The sequence below is a fragment of the Ciconia boyciana genome, chromosome 8 (genome assembly GCF_034638445.1).
Source record: "Ciconia boyciana chromosome 8, ASM3463844v1, whole genome shotgun sequence".
In the NCBI taxonomy this organism is placed as follows: Eukaryota; Metazoa; Chordata; class Aves; order Ciconiiformes; family Ciconiidae; genus Ciconia; species Ciconia boyciana.
This window is the reverse complement of record NC_132941.1, coordinates 266,386-279,629: the sequence shown is the minus strand read 5'-3', so window position 1 is coordinate 279,629 and position 13,244 is coordinate 266,386. Positions and strand designations below refer to the sequence as shown.

Genomic DNA, 13,244 nt, shown 5'->3' with positions numbered 1-13,244 from the left:
CTCTTAGTGTTTGTATAAGGCCAAAACCATTTCTGACTTAAGATGCAGCAGGGCTGGCTTCCTGGATGAGGATTCTGACAGCGTCAGAATAACGAACAGCAGCTTTTCCATGTTCATTGCAGTCCATTATAGCCCAGCTTCGAGCTGTGTGTGTGTTATAGCAACATCCCATTCTCCACATACAAGATTGTACAGGGCAAGAGAGATTTCTGTGCTAAAGTGAAGGCTTGTTCTGGCAAGTTTGTTACTCTTGTCAAACTAGAACGTGTTCAGTTTGCAAAGTTGGCTTGCTTCTCATTTAAGCTTATGCCCACGAACATGGGAGGGGAAAGGAGGGCCACGTGCAACGGATCTCTGTGTTCACCATTGGTCTGTCCCACTCCTGGCAGAAATGCTTCGTTTCTATGGGATGAGCTTCTGCCGGCAAGGTCCAATTGCACTTGTGCCCATGCAGAGCAGAAGTGGTCTTCTAAACTTTTTCACGGTGTTCCTGATGAGATGCAGTTTGGCTATTTCCAGCATAGCATAGCACTTCAAGTTTTATCTTTGCAAGCAGCAGTTGTTGCACTAATGCTCATGCCAGGTCAGGGTATAAGTTTGTGTGTCATAAGAGGAGGTTCTCTGATGGTACTTGTGCCTCTCAGCTGTTGGAAGAATACTGACAGTCATGTCTAGACAGATTGGGATTCTTGGAGGAGTCTCTGTCCTCTGTTACCCTCTGCAATATGTGGGGAAAAAAAAGAGAAAGGTGCTGAGTGATGTTTCCCTTTCTGTCCTTGCTTAACTGTAGTGGTGCTTGCGGACAGGACTGTTGAAGTCCAGCCTCTTTTCATGTGAGGATGTGGCAAAGAATCAGGGCTCAAGGGTATCTATTTTTTCTGTTCTTGCAGGAATATGGGATTAATAAGGAGGAGAAACTGGAGATTGCTATTGGCTTTTGTCTTCCTCTCATTAAAAAGATCCAGTTGGACCTACAGAGAACCCATGAAGATGAGTCTGTCAACAAACTACATCCCTTGTAAGGACTGTGCTGCATGCTGCTGCTGGTGGGGAGGGCAGCTTTGGAGCAGTGTGTGGGAACCACGCCAGAAGAGTGTACTGGTGTGGAAGGAGGCACTGAACATACACTGGAGGATGCACCAAGAGGGAGGCATGTTGGTGCTCCTAGAACTAGAAGAGAAATGGACAGGCACATTGAGACTGCTGAGCGGGAGCACGGTGCCACAGAAGCTTAAACCCATTGTAGTTGGATGGTGGTGCCTTCATCCCTGTCTCTGCAAGGGGCAAGTGCTAGTATGATGAGGCCACTTCTGCCCCACCGTGTGTCTCCACTAGGGTACCATAAAACTTGCTTCCGTGCCCAATGTTCTCACTTTTTGTTCTGTTCCTGCTGCTCTTCGACAGTTCCCAGTGTGGGGTTATCTTATTCCGTTAACCATGCAGAAATGCTGCTGTATGATAGATGGCAATTCATTGGCGGGCTATGAGTAACACTGGGCTGATTTTGGTTTAGGTACTCAAGAGGAGTTCTGTCACCAGGTCGCCACGTTCGGACACGGCTGTACTTCACCAGTGAGAGCCACGTGCACTCTCTGCTCAGTATCTTCCGCTATGGGGGGCTCCTGGATGTAAGTGTCCCAGCAATGCTCACAGAGTAAGCCTCCCTGCTTTTTTTTCAGTGGCCCTTTCCAAGATGGCCAGTGTATGTTTGGAGGTTGCCCCTCTAGTTTGTAGCTCCCCCAGTAACGATGTGCATCAGTGGCCTCTGGCCAACTCCATCTCTGCTGTGTTTGCATGCTGCAGCTTCCTGCCTTTCTGGCATGTAGGAAGATTGTTCTTCCTCAGTCCTGACACTGCCTGCCTTGCTTGTACAGAGGCATGTTTTCTCCAAGAGCTGTCCTGCTGGTTTCAGATGAGTAGATGTGTAGGAGGATAGCAGCGTGAGGCAATGGGGATGAGGGAATTTCTCTCTTCCTGCTTCCTTCAACTCTTTATTTCAAGAGCTTGGCCCTGTTATTTAGTGAGTTTCTGTCAATTCTAAGTCAAGAAAATCAGTTTGCTTACAGACAAAGTGACTTCAGGTTGCAAATGCATAGGGGGTGCTCTCTACCAGAGGGATAGATGACACATTTGTAGGGGGCTAACTCATGCAATCCAACCTTCCCTTGCTCTCATAACCTGCTTCCTGAAGGAACTGGCATGCAGACCCTGAGAAAAGCTCTGCTTTAGACTCCTTGAGAGGCTCTCTGATTTATCCTCCTGTTTTTAAGCATGGTGTTCTGAAATGCCTTGAGAGTTTGGGCTTGCTTAGCAGGCGTGATTTCTGATGTCTGTGGAAGCTCAGTGTATCTGTAGGCAGCGATCATGCAAGTACCTCTGAATTGCTCACTGAATAAGATGCTACTTTATTGCCTGACTTGAGTGTCGGAGGATGCCGTGTTGCCAGCACAGGGATAGTAGGCTGCATCTGGGTTCGTTTGTACCGGTGGGGTTCATTTCATGTCCATCAAGGCAGCGAGATGCTCCACAGCAGCATGAGTGGCACTTCAGGTACGGCCATGCCCTAGCAGTGTTGGGAAACAGGAGGAGTGGGCTGCCCTGCCTTGTGGAGCCCAAGGGTCCAGCGTGGCTCTGTAGACTTTTCATGCAGCGTTGTGTAAAAGCAGCTTCACTTGGTCCCTTATTTAGCACAAGTTCATCCCTTGTGCTTTTTTTGAGGTTTCTCTAAAATACTCCATTCTGTAGGCCACTATTTGAGAATGACTGTGTTTGGGAACCTGCTGCGGGTTGTGCTTTTCTCCAGTCAGCATGGCATAGGGGGCTTGCAGCTGGATGTGCTCAGATCTGCACGTGGATTGTATGGGTAGCTGTAGTGTCCCTCTATGCAGTTGCTCCTTACTGTAAGCACCCCGCCCTCATTGCAAGGTCATCTCTCTTCGTGCAAGTTAAGCAAGGTGTTTCTTGTCCTGACAATGTTGTTATCTTGTGGAGAGACGAACTCTCTCGGACCCATTTCACTGAATGCTGCAAGGTGTCTGCTGTTGCTTATTCCATGCGACTGTTTATGTGTATGTATCAGGAAAACAAAGACCAGCAGTGGAAGAGAGCCATGGACTATTTGAGTGCTATCTCAGAGCTGAACTACATGACCCAGATTGTTATCATGCTCTACGAGGACAACAACAAGGTGAGGGATATAGCTGTAGGTTAAAATCCTTCCTGCCATGATGCAAGGCACAGTCCCCGAGAGATGAGTTCGGCCGGGAAGTTTGTAACCTGAGCTCTCTCTGCTTGTGAATAAAGATGGACAGATCGTTAACACAACTGCTAGTTTTTATTTTTAGGTGGGAGGCAGTAACCCAATTAATGCTTGTTACATGTAAGCAGAATGCCACCCTGAGCAGTAATACTGAACTTAAGTAATCAATACTATCTATTTTAAAGCATTTCCTAAAGCACAATAATTTGCTCTTTCTTAATATCAATTACAAATGAACAGTAGGAAAAAATAAATAAAAACAAATTATATTTCGCAGTTTTTTCCAAATATTTCTAGCAAATACCCAGAAATTCCACATTTGTAAACTTTTTTTCTTTTAAAAATATACTGAGATAGTTAGGGAAGTATATACTGATATAGTTAGGGAAGTATATACTGATATCTTCAGGAAGTAAAGAGAATAATTTAAAAAAAGCCAGAATGTGGAAGCTGATGGTGATGACCATAAGTAGGTTTGGCACTGAACTGCACCTACTGCATCCCAGATCCTGTGACTCAGGTCCTGTACTGCAGGAGGTTGTAGTGGGTGAGGGGAGCAGTCCCGTTCCTCCATACACTGTAGAGTTAGAGTCTTGTATTCACAGAGCCAATGTGGGGTTTTGATGGTAGAAGTGAAATATTTCCTAGTGCTGTTTGTCAAAAAAACCCCAAAACTCTGAATAGAGTTGTGAGGAGTGGTGTAAATCTGTTAGTAAGTAGAGATGGTGAAACTTTTGGTTTTACATCATTAGTGCCAGATACTGCAAAAGCTCTGGCTTCCCTTAAGAAAAAAAAAAAAAGAAAAAAAAAAGGGACAGTTACTTAAATCTTGGAACAACCCGACTAACGGTCCAGGAGGGAGCCAACCTCTCCCTGCCCCAGGGTGTGCTGGTTTTGCAACAGGAGCGGATCGGAAGGGGCTATGTTTTAGGTTTGTGTATATATATACACACACACGTATAGCCCGATTCTGTTTTGGTCCTCTGGTGGCTGTTGTCACAAAATAACAACAGTTTGAATACCTCAGCTTTGTGCTAATCAGGGCTGTCCTTTTGGATGAGACAAACCTAGAGCCGTTGCGTTCATGGTTTCTTGTTGCTTCCGCTTTCCTTCCAAAAGGATGCGCTTGGGATGCGTGCTGCACTGGCATGGCAGGGTGGCCCAGGTCCAGACCATGGCCTATGCTGGCAGTGGGACTGATTTTTATTTATTTACTTATTCCCTGTGCCTCACGTTCACAGGACCCATCTTCAGAAGAGCGTTTCCACGTGGAGCTGCATTTCAGCCCTGGTGTGAAAGGCTGTGAGGAAGACAGAAACGTGCCCACGGGCTTTGGCTTTCGGCCTGCCTCCGCGGAGGTGAGCACGCTGCCTGACGCAGGCCGCCCCGCCCGCTGGGGAGATTGGCGAGCGCGGGCCCGGGCCCGTCGGCAGCCTTGCTGGTCTGCCGGGATCTGCTGCCGCCCAGTCTCCAGCAGCAAATTTTTCTCTGACCTTTCTCTTGTGCCTGCGGGCTGTTAGCGGGTTATGTTCCCTGCCTAACTCCGAGGGTTTGTCAGGAGAATGCTGGTATCCGCCTGAGCTCAGCGGAGCTGGGAGACCAAGGCTGGAGCCTGTGCCTGGGCAGTGCTTGCGAAGGCCACGTGCCTGGAGGTGTCAATGTTTCCTTACTGCAGAATGAGGACAAGAAAGCAGACCAGGGCAGCCTGGAGGACCTCTCCAAGGAGAAGGGCATCGATGAGCCAGATCGCACACAGCAAAGGTCTCCGCAGCCTTCCGAGCCGGTCAGCATTCAGCGAAGGTCACCACTGATCAGGAACCGGAAGACGGGGTCCATGGAGGTAACAATGTGATGGGTGCCCTCGGTTGTTCTAATGAAGGTCTTTTGCTTGGTTTTGGTTTCCTGGCGTTCCTTTTAACGTGCCAGAGTTTGAGTTGATTCTGGGAAAGGATCTGCAGAAGTTAAAGAGGGATTTTTTGGAAGGCAGACCTCCCAGTCTCCTCCTCATTGAGGAAGGACAGGGGGAACACAGGTCAGAGGAATTGATGAAGACGAGCAAGTAAGGAAATGCTTGAGAAACACAAGAATTATTTGGATTACGTGCTCTGTAGAGGCATCAATGTAACCAGCTATGAGATTGCATGCAACCTCTTCAGCTAGCCACAGTGACATCTTTGCCTTCCCTTAGACTCCAGCCTTTGCCTCTCACAGTTCAGTTCCACGTTTCTTGTTCCTGTTTCCCATCTAAGATCTCATGCAAATCGGAGGTCCCTGCTAACCGGTGGGTTTATTACAGAGTGTTTAAACTGTCATAGGGTTTAGAACTGTCCCATTCACTGATCTGCTAAAGTAACAAAGATCGATGTTACTGTTCTTACTTCTCTCCTTCAGGACCGTTACGTGTCATAAGGCTAGCTTCACAGTCAGCAGGTAGCTGGCACCTTCAAAGTGCTCTAGAAATTGCCCCTCCTTTTGGAGGGGTTTCACAGGCATTTTTGCGATCTGTTTTCTGAACCAGTGAAAGCAGAGAGTTATGGCTTGAGGTATTTGTTAGCTGGCTTCCATCTCTGTGTCGCTCATGATGTAATCTTTGAATGCAGCACTCGGGAGCTCTTTGTAACAGGCACATACTAACTTAAAGGGGATATACTTTCCTGCTGCTAAAGAAGGAAGTCTATGTCCTAGTGACCTCGGCAAGAGTCTTGGGAGACGGGGAGCTCAGTACCCCAGTCCCTTCATACTTTTGCAATCTCCACTGTTCCACAACCCAACACAAACTTGAAATTAAAATTGAGCGTGCACTGTCACAATCTTAGCATATGAGTACCTTTATGCTTCTTGAAAATTGTGATTTTAAGGAAGAGATGTACTTTTCTTTACCTTCAATTGATGTATAGAGGCTTTTGAGACCAGTGGGTAAATTAGAGCATGACACTGATTATGCTGTCTGTTTTTGCAGGTGCTATCTGAATCTTCTTCCAAATCAGGAGGTTATCGCCTCTTCAGCACTTATTCCAGGCAGTCTTCTGAGATGAAGCAAAGTGGCTTAGGTACTGTACTTGACCTGTAACCAGCCTGCTCACCTGTGCCTCTGTATTTCTGTGGGCATCTGTCTGTCTCTCAACATATACATCTGGCTTAAGTTCCTTGTATGTCTCTCTGTGTGTATTATGTCTTCTTTTAGTGTTAGTGTTTAGACCACTGTAGAGACTATCTTATTGTATTTCCTTTTGTGTATGATCTTCTCCTTCAGCTTCTAGCAACAGAAGATGCACTTTTCATCCTTTATAGTATTGGAGCAACAGAGCAAGCTGCGTATTTGCAGGTTGGCCTTCTGGTTCCATGTTGTTGTCATTTGTTGTACCATTTCTGAACTTAGTAGGAAGAGATGATTTTACGTGAGAACTAGCGTGTTTTCTGTTCCGCAAAACAGTACTTTACATGCAAAGCTGTTCTGCATGTAAGACTATTATATTTCTACCTTTGCTTCATAAAGATCTCTTGTATGGAACAGATCTGTCATCTGCAATGGCGTTTGACAGCTCTCTAATTGAGCTGGAATCCCTGGTTAGCCATTCTTTGCACGGTAGCCAGCGGAAGAGAATATTTTGGGGCACTTGATGTTCTCTGCCTGTCCTTGAGAGTACCATTCCCTGTCATCCTAACCTAAACTATGTCTTAATAGTTGAAATTCTTCCTGAAATATTTTTGCTAAAGCAAGTTCTATTTGGAAACTGAAAAGCTGTCTTTGCTGTCACGAGGCTCAAAGATAGCTGTGAAACCTAGATCTTGCAAATGACTAATAAGCACCAGGAGGTGGAAATGCCCAAGTTATGCCCACTTTCTTTTTCTTTTTTGCATTATGGCATGGCCGTAGACTTGCAGCAGTTGTGACTCATCAGTTCTTTACTCTGTTATGTGGACTTCCTGCAGCCAAGAGATTTCTGAAAGACCTGATTATTTCTTTGTCACTTTTGAATGAGCTGCTTCTTTGGAAGCTAATTCTTACCAAGTAAAGAGTTTTCTTCAGAGTGGTTAGGAAGTATCCCTGGAGTCTGCCAGCTATGCTCCCAGCCAGTTGGAAAAATCTAAGAAGGAATGGCTGATGAATATTATTTTTCATGAAGGCACAATAGCCGTGGCCATAGTGGATTTTGAATGTGCTATTTCATGTGGTGCATCTACTTACTTCTGCCTTTCACAGACCACCTGCAGGATTAAGTAAGCTGTAATAGACTACCTTGCTTAGACTGGAAGAAACCTGTGATTATTCTGTGAATCCATGTGAATCAATAGGAGAATTTCTGAGATGGCACACAGTCAAGGAAGCGCATCTGCTTGGAGAATTACTGAGTACATCAAATGCTACACGCAAACTGTCTTTACTGTTTGGATGTCTGAGAGTACCAGAAGGCATGTGCTGTGGAAAGCAGATATTACAGCCTATTTACTACAGCTTTTTCCAAGTTTCTGGGAATGTCTGTTTTGGCAATAGAGAAGACTGCTACTCTACTGGACCCTTGTACAGTACTACTTTTCCTTGACAACAAAATTTGAAACGTGATCCCAGCAGGTTTAATTTCAGGTTCTTGCCTGACTTGCCTTGCTGGGAAGCCTTTGCTGTGACTCTCCCAACTGTGAAGCTCTGCAGAGACAAAACTTTGAGTAGGAATTGATAGACCTGATCTATGACAGTAAACCTCTAGCTGGATACTCAGCCCAGCCATCATTCTTCTCTATAGAGTCTTGCAGCTGCAGGCACAGAAGGGTTGAGCAGGAGAGACCTGTGGTGCAAACACTAGCTTGCACAATCCCTGGTTATTAGGATGTCTGTGTTTCTGTGAATTTCTCTTAACCTGAGAACTGTTAAGAAGAATGATGCCTCTCTACCTGTAAAAGTCAAGCTCTTCAAGGAACCTTCCTGATTCCTTTCCTGCTTGTTTTGTAGAAATCTAATTTCTTCCCACTTTAGGATATGAAATGTGCTCTCTCTGGGAGGAATAATATAGAACTCACAGGAGCTTGAACTTTGGCTTTAATACTTGTCTCAGCAGCTGTGCTATGAGGGGGTTCATTCAGATACTACCTGCTGTTTCTGAGCTTTTCTGAAATTGAGCCTATCTCCTTGTTGCCTGACCTTGTCGGTGGCTGGCTATCGTTATCTCTGGGAGAACGGGTTCTCTGGGAGAATGTCTGCTCAGGTATAACCTCATATGTTTAGGCATGCAAGAATGGGGAGCAGGACAGAGCTCTTATAATAACCCTGCTGCTATACCTGCCAGAATTGTGTCTTTACTCTAATTTAAAAAATGCCTTGAAACGTCTCTTTGGAAAAGGGGTGGGCTGCAGCTTATTTTGTCTGTGCGAAGTGGTGCTTTGGAGTATGCCACGTTTTTCTGGGCAGGAGCAAGTGCATTATTGTAGATTGTCTGCAATAGTGTGCATGCTTCTAGCTTGAGAAGCCTAGGGAAGTTTCAGTGCCTTTCTTTGCTTGCAAGAACACTTCGAAATGGGGTAAAATCACTCCCTGCTGTTTGAGCAATAGAGGTGGTGTATTGCTGGTGGGCATGAAGCTTTATGCTGAGACTCACACTCCTGTAGGGAAGTAAGGGACGTCCATTTTTTAAACATCTGAAACATTGAATCTACATCTGAAAATTAAATACACAAAAAAGATCCAGCACATACAGTAATTTCTAGCAAATGTTGCTACATCTTAAATCCAAATGGCTAGTGTACCATTAAGTTCTTTAGGATGCATGTGTGTGTATGTGTTAACTTTGGCTACAGTGGTCTCCTAGAGTTCACTGTAGACAATTGCTGTCATCCATAGAGTCATCTTTGTAAATTCTCTTCTGGCTTAAGGGTGCTAATGAAATGCCTCTGTCTGCTGTAGGATAGCAGAAACACTGGGGTATCCTTAGCTTAATGATTAGTGGCGCAAGGTTGCTCAAGACAGAAGGTCATAAAAATGTTCTGTTCCATTTTTATCTGCCAGTAAATGAGTCTGTTGGGTTTTTTGTTGTTGTTTGTTTGTTTGTTTGTTTTTAAGCCATGGAAGGACGATTAGGAGCATCATCCTGGCTGCTGCTTAACAAAATTTTGTTTGCATTCTGACAGATTCCAGTCCATGCTGAGTCAGCACTGAGCTTCAATTTAAGGCATTAGGAGGAAATTTTCTAAGACTTGTGTATCGGTCACCTTGCAGGCAAGAGTTCTTTGTCTGTTTGTCCAAGGACACGTATGTGCTAGTCTGTCCTGTGGAAAGCTACCAGCAGTGTCACAGTGGTGGAGTAGCTTAAGTTCAGTGCATATGAGAACTCTTTCGGTCATCCCCCACTGTTCCCAGGAGCAGATATTGTCAGCTTAGACTGAGCTTACATGTGAATAACTCAAAACTCAGGATCTGTGTGTCTTCTCCAAAGAAGCTCTGGATAAAAAGGAGCTTTGCAGAGAAAGAGCTGGGGTCCTGAAGGGCAAGGAGTGGACGTGAGGCAGCAGTGTGTCCTTACACCAAAGAAGGCCAATGGCGTGCTTTGGTGGATTAGCAGGAGTACAGCCATCAGGCTGAGGGATTTGGTTCTTCCCCTCTATTCACCTCTTGTGAGACTGCGTCTGAAGCACTGCTGTCCTGTCCTGGGCTCCCTCGTGCAAGAAGGGTGTGGATGTAGCGGGTGTAAGCCCATTAAGGGGCAGTGGAGGTAGATGGGGGCTGGAGCACACGACCTGTGAGGAGAAGCTGAGAGAGCAGGGCTTGCTCAGATCAGAAGCTGTGGGGAGAGGAGACCTTAATGCTGTTCAACCACCTAAATGGGAGGTTACAGAGAAGGCGGAGACAGACTGCCCTCCAAGGCGCGTGGTGATAGGATGAGAACAAACAGACCCAGGTTGCAGCATGGGAAATTCCAGTTAGCTAGGAGGAACAAATTTTTCACCATGAATGTGCCAGATATTGGAACAGGGGCCCAGAGAGTTTGTTCAACCTCCTTTCTCAGAGGTATTCAAAACTTGACTGGACAAACCCTATCAAGCTGATCCATAAAGTAAGGTTTTGTCTCAGTCAAAATTTCTTTCCTCAGTCGAAAGAATCCTGTTTCAAATGCCCGATGTTCCCTAAATATCAAATAAAGTCAAGTCACTCTACAGAACACTGTGCCTTGGAGAAGCAAACACCAGCAGTTGCCAAAGCCACCGGTATTAGGTTGCCCTCCTATGCATGAGACTGTCTTGCATGCCATATTCCTCGCCATAGGGTAAGCAAAGTTCCATGTTGTGTGCACATCTGGTGCTTTGCAAGGGTAGTTCACGGAACAATTGGACCTACTCTGGAGTAGCAAGACATGACCAAGTGGATGTGAAATATCATCTGGGCAGCAGCTTGTGAAAGAAAGCTCTCTGGTCACATTGCTTTCCTTACTGCTTGACAGAGTGATTAATCCACATTTGCTGATCAACAGATCAGGCAGTCCTTTCTTCTTCTTGGTGTCCTACAGAAAAAGGAGCTTTCCAAAGAGAAAGGGCAGAAGAGCGAGAAGTGAAGCCCTGTGACATGGATATTGGTGATTTGGGATCCTGGCTTTTTTGACATGAGTATGTAGATTTGCTGGCTGGAGGGTGTCAAGATGTTTCTCCTAGGTCAGGGCAAGAAAGCCAAATGGAAATAAACCCCTGGTCGGAGTTAGGAGCTTCCCTGGTGCTGAGTTTTGGGCTACTTGTTGTGCATTTGGCACTGCTGAATTTAGAATGGGGAATACTGCCTCCCTGTGCTCCCTGGCATCATTTTTTTTCCTGAGATTGCCTGCGAAGTGGCCAGTTCATTCCTCATTCTTTGACTAACCCTGCTTTTCTGTAGTTGCATGTAGTGGAGATACAATACTAACACCTTCCATGCCTTTCCAGGGTCACAATGCACCGGCCTGTTTAGCACCACTGTGCTGGGAGGCTCCTCCAGTGCCCCCAACCTCCAGGACTACGCACGCAGCCATGGCAAAAAGTTTGCCAGCAGCCTGACATACAAAGACGGTATGTGTGTTCCCTGTGCAGCAGCTGGTTAATGTGGACTTTGGTGTCTCAGGATGCTACTGAGGCAAAGACTTAGACTGCTCAGAAGAATGACAGTTGAATGTGTATATTCGCCGCATCTACAGTAATGCATTTTATCATATCCCAATAAATTGTGATCCTTTCTAGACAGGGAGGGTGAACTGGGAGGATTTTAAACCCTGCTGTACCAGTCTGAGCTGCTCAAGGCAGCAAGTGCTGGCTACTCATAGGTCCCAGAATAAGCTCATGGTGTTTGGCACAAGACGGGGGTGTGAATACCAGGAGAGCCACTGAAAAGGCCAGCAAGGGCTCTGGCTGCTTTTCTTCCATACCTCTGCTAGGACAAGACAGGAGCTGACATTGTGCGAGGAGTTTTATGCTGGTGTATGGTATTGTGGGGGTCTGATTTTAGTCTGATGTTTTAATACTGCTTGCTGTCGTGGAGGAGGATTTATTGGTCTAGGTATTAAATAGGTTTGTCCTGGTATGGAAATCCAGCACACCACATCGTCTTGCTTACCTTGGTGGTCTTGCTGATGCTAAACGAAGCTTTTGCGGAGACAGTAATCCTCACCCTATGGAAGATGGAGCTGTCCCAAAGGCAGAATGATATGCTTGGGGGTGGATAAGATGGGTGCTAGAGTAAGGCTGGCCACACAGACGGGTCCGAGGTAGCTGTCCGAAAGCAAGTGTAGTATGCCTGAAATGCTTGAGGTAAGTGGGATACTTGGATGAAATACTGCAAAAGGACCGGAAATCTAGTTATTGTGCAGTTCTGCAGAAACTGCCTTAAAGTTCAGCAAGACAATCTGGTAAAATGTATTTGGGTCATTAGTATAAATGTTGCCCGATGCACATGGGTGAAGGGGTGTTGCCAGCCGCGGACTGATCTGCAGGTAGTACTAGTGCGTTATGCATTGAGAAGCAGAGAGTGTGTTGCGACTTTCAAGGAAATTGGAGCACAGGGGAAGACTTGAGGTATCCTGGAGGAGCTGGAGGGGTGTAATGCACAAGTGCAAGTGTCCGTTGTGATCCCAGTAAGAAGGGCACTCGGACAGTGTAAGTACTGATTAACATACCATTTGTTGGAGTGCTGAGTTGAGCAGCATTGAACAAACCGCTCCATGGATAGGATCTGCACAGCGTGCGGTGCCCTAGTTGGAGATCCACCTAATGTTGCACAACTCGGGCTTCCCAGCGTCTGAGTGGATGTAAGATTATCTATCCTCTCTTTTTCCTTTTTGTGTTAGTTCTAACAAATGGTATTTTAATCAATACTTTACAGAGTCTGAGTGCCTTTCTTATTGGGATCATAATGAACACTACCACTGGTGGATTACAAGGTGGGGAGATGATTAAGGCAGTAATGTGGGGCCTTTGGGGAAAACAGGAGGTTGGTTCGTTTGGATTTTTGTCCAGTTTTGAGGCAAGGAAAATGGCCTAGCAAATCAGGGTGGAAAGATGCTATCCAATTCTCAGACCTATTGGAACCTCATGAACGCTGGTGTATTGAGACCATTATGCATACTGGCTTTCTGCGCTGCTTTTCACTGTGTAGGAGAAAACCGTGTTGCTTCTCACCTCTTCAGGGAGCTCCCTAGCACACAAAAAGACTGTGAGTGAGAAAGACAGGGAGGATGAACTGGGAGGATTTTAAACCCTGCTGTACCAGTCTGAGCTGCTCAAGGCAGCAAGTGCTGGCTACTCATAGCTCCCAGAATAAGCTCGTGGTGTTTGGCACAAGACGGGGGTGTGAATACCAGGAGAGCCACTGAAAAGGCCAGCAAGGGCCCTGGCTGCTTTTCTTCCATACCTCTGCAAGCAGCGTGAATCCAAGGCAGCACTAATTCTCAGGGAAAAACATCAAAGGCTGCTTGCTCTGTACCCAGCTGGGAACAGAACAGATTCTGCTCAGTCCTGGTGCTGTGCTGCCTTTCTCTGT

At 46.1% G+C, this 13,244-nt stretch overlaps 1 protein-coding gene across 8 annotated transcripts in view; it reads left to right on the top strand.

Annotated features, from left to right (window-relative positions):
* The window catches only part of PPIP5K1 (diphosphoinositol pentakisphosphate kinase 1), a 50,229-nt gene that overhangs the window by 21,580 nt on the left and 15,405 nt on the right, over positions 1–13,244 (top strand). For 6 of the 8 annotated variants that reach the window (XM_072869612.1, XM_072869613.1, XM_072869608.1 and 3 more), the window contains 7 exons: positions 891–1,018; positions 1,514–1,628; positions 3,080–3,187; positions 4,501–4,617; positions 4,935–5,099; positions 6,219–6,309; positions 11,159–11,281. In XM_072869612.1, coding sequence (XP_072725713.1) covers positions 891–1,018; positions 1,514–1,628; positions 3,080–3,187; positions 4,501–4,617; positions 4,935–5,099; positions 6,219–6,309; positions 11,159–11,281 — 847 coding nt within the window. The remainder of the gene's footprint in view (positions 1–890; positions 1,019–1,513; positions 1,629–3,079; positions 3,188–4,500; positions 4,618–4,934; positions 5,100–6,218; positions 6,310–11,158; positions 11,282–13,244) is intronic. The other 2 variants (XM_072869615.1, XM_072869614.1) reach the window with 1 other exon arrangement.